The sequence below is a fragment of the Emydura macquarii genome, unplaced genomic scaffold, assembly GCF_026122565.2.
Source record: "Emydura macquarii macquarii isolate MOO-44397 ecotype Brisbane River unplaced genomic scaffold, CSIRO-AGI_Emac_v2 contig_2112, whole genome shotgun sequence".
In the NCBI taxonomy this organism is placed as follows: Eukaryota; Metazoa; Chordata; order Testudines; family Chelidae; genus Emydura; species Emydura macquarii.
In genome coordinates, this window is record NW_027132249.1 from 17,986 (window position 1) to 25,340 (window position 7,355).

Sequence of the window (7,355 nt, forward strand, 5' to 3'; positions counted from 1 at the left end):
TATATATTTCATTAGCTCGAAAACCGAGCAAAAGCATCAAACAAAATACGTACAAATGAAAGAACCTTCAACCATCCAGTGACTGGGCTGAGTCAGGTTCATTAAACCATCTCAGATACAGTAACTGCCCCTTCGAAGGGCTCAGCAACGCCCTGGGAGGGCGGCGGTGCCGTGTGGCTAGCAGAACTGCAGTAGCAGGGCATCCTCAGGCTCAGGGCCAAGCCAGGCATGTCGGTTTGAGCCGGAGCTGGCGGAGGGAGGGTGAAGGGGTCCCTGGCTGACGTGGGCGTTGGGAGCTGAGCTGTCGGTTCCGGTAAGGTAGCTGCCCAGACTGTGGCGGAGGAGGTAACAGGCAATGTCTTCCCCACTTCGTACAGTGTCGTGTTCCAGTACAGCTGCTACGCTGAACGTCCATAGGTGAAAACAACAGGATTTCTCAGGGTAAAACGGACAGATCCTAACCCCTGAAATACACGCAGGTGTGACCTCTTACACAGCGAGGCTGCTTGACCTAGGGCTGTTCTAGGTGTCTGAGCAGCTAGTCTATAGGTGCTGTGCTATATGGATCTGTGGGTCTCTCTCTCTCCCTCACACACACACACAAATGGCCAGTGAAGACAGACACGTCCGCCTACTAATGAAACTAGAAAACACCCAAAGAGGCTACGCTTTTGCAGGCTGTTTCACCGGGTGATTTGGGGTTAACGTGTGTTAAGGTTGATGGACTCCAGGCAGCCAATGGTTACTCGTTTGTAGATGTCAGATCTTCTGTGCCTCATGTGGCTGGATCTAACCCCTCGGTGGCCAGCGGGGAGGGTAGAAAAAGCACAGCCTCTGTCAGGCATGGTGGCATGGTACAGCCAGAGACCAGCACCTAGGGAAGCAGGCCTAACATATGGAGGCCAAACCTCAGGGTTCCTGTGTCCAACCAGAACCGGGCACTCTCCTTCTGAGGTCACTGGCATCACCCAATGGGGTCTGATTAGGACCCCTTTATGCAAATAAAGGACCACCTCATTCCCATAGTTTTGGGCTCAGAGAGCCCTGGGATCCAAAACCAGATCCAGTCTGCAGGTCTGTGAGACACTGGAGGTCGTGGGTCAGCCCCAGACAACATGGGACCCAGCCTGCAAAAGTCCTGGCCATTTTTTAAATCATTTAAAAAATGCAAAGCCAGCAAGAAGTTGGAACTGAAAAGGGAAAAACACCAGTTCTGCGTCCCCCGAGTCATGGCCCAAGGAGGAAATTGCTGTAATGACCAAGCCGGAATCTCCCCCCAGAGCTGAAGGGAGTCAGAGGACAGAGATCTGCCAGGCAGCGGGCGCAGCAGCTGGGCAGGGTCTCTGCACTTAGCACCGGTGTCCCAGGCTCCGGGTGTCTGATCCGGATGAAGAGCAGGAGGTGGAATCTTCTCCGATCTTTGCTGCAGGGAGAGAAGACAATGGTTCAGCAGCAGCTTTAGCTGTGCAGGATCCCAGCGAGGAGAGGGGGATGGGAATTCTGCTCTGGGAGTAACCAAACACTGCACCCCACATGCACCACAAGCTAAGCCCTCTCTGCAGAGTGACCTGCCCCAGGCTGGGAACGGATACAGGGCTCGAACCCCAAGCACAGCGTGTCACCCCAGCCTGCCCCGACAGACACCGAAGGGCTCTGGCTTTTCCTCACACTCCGGCAGCTCCCGGACAGCTGGTCCAGCCAGTAACGTGCCGTTGGAGTGACGTGGGGAACTCATGCAGCCCAGCACGACTCCCTGGGGGAGGGGAATTGGTGCCTGCAACCAGTCAGTGCTGGGGTCCCTTCTCCCCTCATGGGGACCCTCCACACACCTATAGTGCACTGGGATGTCAGGGGCTGTGCCCAGGATTTACTCACTGGCTGCTGGAGCGTAGATGGGTTTGGAGGGGCCTGAAACACAAGCAGAGAATGAGGATCAGTGCAGGGGAGCAGGGTGACCCCTCCCCCACTGTGATCCTTCCCCAGACACAGGGCTCCCCACGACCCCGACTGCATCTCGCCCAGACCAGCCCGACCCAGTGCCCCCCAGCAGGATGCATGGCACCCAGACAATGACAGAGCCACTCTGCCCCCAGCAGGGCTGGGCCACAGTGATCCGGGGGTCACGGCACCTCCACATGGGGCCCATTGGCCCTGCCCCATGGTTCTGTCCCACTTCTCCTCGGGGGCAGTGGCAGGAGCCATTCCCCCTTGGGCTGGCTGGGCTGCCCCACTCCCCAGACCCCCCACATCCTGGCTCCACGGGGACCAGCTCCTACCTGCTGATTTTCTTCTCCACAGGATGACGCTGGCCCCTACGGCTCCAGCCAGAACCAGCACGGCCAGGACGATGGCGGCCAGGACCCCAGGGGACAGGGGGCCCTTCTTCCCAGGGGCTGTGGGATGGAGAAGGGCACAGGTCACCAAGGGGAGCACCCGCTGGGGCCTTCCTCCTAGAGCAGCCACAGGCCTTTGCCTTGGAGGTCTCCCCAAGGGTTGCTGGGGAGATCTGGACCCCCGAGAAGGGGAAAGGCTGAGCTGGGAGGGGGATGGGTCATGGAGGGTGGGCGCTTTGCATGCAGCAATGCAGCAACTGGGCCCTTCCCTTCTAACATCAGTCTGTGGAACTCACTGCCACAGGATATCACCACGGCCAGGAATTTAATGAGATTCACCGAGGGTTTGGCCATTTCTGTGTGTCACACGAATACCCAGACTAGCACAGTTCACACTGACGCTGGGCAGGGATGTTGTCCCTGTGTCCTTGCCCCTGGACCCTGCCAGTCACCCCACCCTTACCCCAGGCGAGCGTGGGCTCTGACAGGCTGCTGTGCTCCACCCGGCAGGCGTAGCGGTGCCTGTCCTCCTGCTGCGGGGAGATCTCCAGGGACGACTGCGTGTAGTAGGTGCCATCGGCGTTGGGCAGGATCCCACTGGAGTCTGTCTCCACCAGGATGTCTTCTCCATCCCGCACCCAGGAGACGTGGATGGGACGTGGGTGAAAGCCACTGACACGGCAGGAGAGGGTGACAGAGCCGCTGGGGGTGTCTCTGCGGGAAACCAAGACCACGGGGGGCACTAGGGGAGAGACACAGCATGTGAGCCACACGCCAGGGACTGGGACAATGTAACACACAGGAGACACAGGCCCAGCAGCATGTCAAGTACTCACATGTGGGTGAGACCTGTCTGCACCCTTTACACTGATTTGTAAATGGAGCTAGCTAATCTGGTGTCAATCCCCTCTGCAGACTCACTTAACCCGCTCAGATCGGTGTGGCTGACGTGGGTAGTTACCAATGCGAGCCTGGGCCCAGATCTTTGCTGCGCCAGCGAAGGTGCCAGCGCTGGGCAAAAGAAGCTCAAAACAAAATTTTCTTTGCATATTGACGTGCATCGCCTGCCCCGGCCCCTCCTGCCTCCCTCACACTCACAAACAGCCGGGCCTTTGCTGGTTCAAACGTGCCCCACAAAATCAATTCTCAGCACAGAGCTGGAACCTTTCAACTGAAATAGAGAAGGCCGAGGGAGCTGGAAGCCAACAGGACAGGCCTGCAGAACGGAGATGCCGGGCAGGCAGAACCAGCTAATAATCCGTCTGCGCTAGTAACAACCTGTAGCTGTCGTCCTCAGTTGATCTCAAAACACTTTACAAAGGAGGTTGGAGTTAGTCTCCCAATTGTACAGAGGGGGAAACTGAGGCACCAACAGGGAGAATGATTGGCCTAGGGTCACCCAGCAGGCCAACAGCAAGCTAAGGACTAGAACCCAGGCATCCTGAGTCCCAGTCCACTGCACTATCCACTAGGCCACACTGCCTCTTCTGGACCTGGGCAAGTCCCACTGGTGATACTCTGCCCCATCACCCACTCCCCATGACAGCTCCCCGCTGTTCACTCACCCTGCTGCTCCAGCACCGCCCTCCCCTGCTGCACCAGGCTCTGCAGGGTCCCCAGGCACTCGTGCTGCAGGTACTGCTGGACAAACTTGGTCCAAGTCTTGCCCGTCTCCCAGCGCTGCTTAGGGGCGAAGGCCAGCTGCACGGCCGCAACCCACGTCCCCGTCTGGTTGTCAAAGCTGATGAAGTCCCTCCCGTTGTAGGCGAACTGAAACCTCGGGTCCACGGGGGCCTGGCCACTCAGGGCACAGCTGACGTGAACCTGCTCGGTGTGAATCCCTGCAGGGAAGGACAGAGCTCAGACCGTGCACTGAGATCAGAGAAACGTGTCTGTGGGGTGGGTGGGTTCAGAGGGGCGCTCAGCCGGACGGTGACACCGACACTTTACCATCTCTGACCGTGTGGCAGGCCCCAATCTGAGCTAGCTAACAACCCCAGGAGGATGCTGATAAGCAGGAGGGCTCAGAGCAGAACCACGAGAAGGTCTGAGGAGCTGGAATCCTGCTGGACAGTTCCTGAGCTCCTGGAGTCTCTCCACCAGCGAACAGAGGAGTTGCCATACTGGAGAGACCAAGGTCTGACAGTGGCCAACACCAGAGATTCAGGGCAGTGTAGAGAACAGGGCAAATTTGGAGTGACCCACCCCTGTCTTCCCCTCCTGGGTTCTGGCAGGTGGAAGTTTAGTGTCACCCCAGGCATGGCGTTGCATCCCTGACCGTTCTAGTTAACAGCCACTGATGGGCCTATCCTCCAGGAACTTCTCCAGTTCTTTTTTAAACCCTCTCATACTTTTGGCTTTCACAACATCCCCTGGCAATGAGTTCCACAGGCTGACTGTGCGTTGGGTGAAAAAGGACTTCCCCTTGTTTGTGTTAGACCTACTGCTGATTAATCTCATTAGGGTAAAGCGGGTAAAGGGTAAAGAGCTCCGTTCTTTCTCCGCACCATTCGCGGTTTTATAGACCTCTGCCATAGCCCCCCATCGTCTCTTTTCTGAGCTCAACAGCCCTAATCTTTTTAGTCTGTCCATTCCATACCGTGATCATCTTTGCTGCCCTTCTCTGAACCTTTTCCGACTCCACTCTACTCTTTTCGAGATGGGGTGACCGGATCTGCACACAGGATTCAAGGCGTTGGCGTACCATGGATTTATACAGTGGCAATGTGATATTTTCTGTCTTATTTTCTGTCCCTTTCCTAATGGCTCCTAACGTTCTGTTTGCCTTGGTAAAGGCTGTTTCTAGTTTTGTGTGAGAAAGTTTCAGTTTTGCCAGAAAACGTTGGTTTTCTATTGGGGAAAAAGAACAGGAAAATCCCAGAAGTGCCCGGCTTCCTGCCAGGGATTCCCCTGAGATGGAATTTCTGAAAATTTTCCTTCCGTGGACACTTCACATTGCTGACTTTCCTTTCCCATCAGGAATGAAAACACTTCCAGGAATACCACATTTTCTAAGGCAGCAGTTCCCACATTCTACCACCAACATACAACGCCACCACCTGTAGCACCACCACCAATTTTTTGGGGGGCAGAGCCGGCGTTCGAGCGGCTCCTGGCCAGCTGCTGTGCGTGTGTTTGGGAGGCAGGAGGGCAGAAGGGCCAGGTCGACCCCCGGCTCTGGGGGCCGCTGCGCTCTGCCCCTGCATGGCCAAGCACCAGTGGAGGCTCCGCAGCCAGCCCCCAGCAGCAGGTGGATGCGTACCACTGGGAAGTGGCCTGCGTACCACCGTTTGGGAACCGCTGTTCTAAGGGAAGAAAACTCCATTTCCAGTCAGCTCTGGCATGGGCAGCACCTCGCTCAGCGAGGCCCCGATCCCTGATGGGATTGACTCTGAGCAGGCAGCTCCCTCGTGTCCATCAATAACAATAACGCTCAGACACTCACCACCCGTCTGGTTGTGCAGCTGCATCCAGCGCCTGGTCTCGACTTTAGAGCCCTCCTCATGCTTCCAGAATTGCTGGGTCTTTTCCTGGAGATACTCAACACCCACGGCCTGAGCCACCCACTGCTGGGTGGGTCTGACCTCCCGCGTCTCGCTGCTGTAGTACGCGATCTTCACGTCATCCAGCTGGGCGATCATGATGAAGTGGTGGGTCCCCTCCTCGTTGATGACTGCTGTGACTAGCGAGGCCAGGCTGTGGCGCCCTAACACAGCAGGAGAGAGGCTGAGTTAACCTGCAGCTTCCTCCCTTGCTCAGGGGACTAGAGGGGCACCTAGTGGGGACCAGCAGAGACTTCCCACCCCCAGCCACGCTGCCTGCCCTCAACCCCATCCTGGGAGAGGGATGAGCTGGGATCTGTCAGGGACTCACATTGCTTGGAGCCCAGGGACGTTTGTGCCCCGTGTGCATGTCTGCGGTGGGTGTGGGGCATGTGTATGTGATGTCTGCACCCGTGTACGTGTGGGATTACGGGGGGGGAGGTGACTGCCCAAGACCCTTCGTGGTCAGTTTTTTAATGATTTTACAGAAACATTCCTGGGTTTTACAGAAGCCGTTACAGGTGTTTACTGATTTTCACCCCTGTTTTGGCTCACTCAGGTACACAGATGTTAGGAAAACCCAATCTGTGACAGGAGGTGGATGTGTCTGCGTTAGTAATAAATTACTCTGAGTGTAAGTGCAAGGCTGGCTGTTAACGTAAGGCAATGGCGAGGAAGATACACACACAGACACACAGACACGGGGAGAGGGCAGGATGCCCTCCTGGAAATAGAAGTTGCTTTCTTTTGTTTCCACCTGAGCTGAGTCCTCTCCCACCTCTCCCACCACAGCTCACACTCTAATCTGAGCTCCTGCACGGCTGCCGTGTGGGGTATCACCCCACCATCCACATGCCCAGCTGGAGCAGGTCTCTGAGAGGGAGACATCCCATTCATTATGGTGACACCCCCAGACAGGGCGTCACCCTGCGACTCCCTTCCCCACCCTGTACTCACTGTCAGCCGCAGCTGCTGCCAGGATTCCCCAGCAGAGCCCCAGGAGAAGACCCCAGGCCATGGCTCCTGTGCCCGGGGGCTCAGCAAAGGAACAGACCCGCCACCACCCCAGGCACTGCCACTTCCGCTATCACTTTCCAACGTGTGGCAGGACCCCTGGCCCTCCAATCTGGATGCAGGCAGAGAACGTTTGTCATCTGTATCTGGGCAGAACTGGCTTTGTGAAGTTAACGCACCCACCCCATGACTGCAGGGCCATGGGGCTTCCCCAGCCTGGGGCCCAGCTGGGCCCGTGTCCGGAGGATGGATGCAAACAACCAGGGGCAAAGCGCAGGCAGAGAGGGGCTAGAATTGCTCCCTATAAATACAACAGGGGCGTAGATAGCACAGAGGGAGACGAGTGGCTGGCACTGAAGGACGATGTGGGGACAGGAAGAAATGATGATAAAGTGGGCAGGAACCAATCCTGGTTGGAAATGAGAAGAAGGTTTCTAACCATCAGAGAGATGAGGCTTTGGAGCAG

At 56.8% G+C, this 7,355-nt stretch overlaps 1 protein-coding gene across 1 annotated transcript; it reads right to left on the reverse strand.

The window, feature by feature from the left end:
- On the reverse strand, window positions 1-6,966 carry LOC137160041 (major histocompatibility complex class I-related gene protein-like). The gene is made up of 7 exons (XM_067558494.1): window positions 6,833-6,966; window positions 5,779-6,039; window positions 3,899-4,174; window positions 2,797-3,075; window positions 2,277-2,393; window positions 1,876-1,908; window positions 1-1,423 (listed from the first exon to the last, which is right to left on the reverse strand). The coding sequence occupies exons 1-7, from the start codon at window positions 6,891-6,893 to the stop codon at window positions 1,350-1,352; spliced, it is 1,101 nt and encodes a 366-aa protein (XP_067414595.1). The 5' UTR covers window positions 6,894-6,966; the 3' UTR covers window positions 1-1,349.
- Window positions 6,967-7,355: the final 389 nt, after the last annotated feature.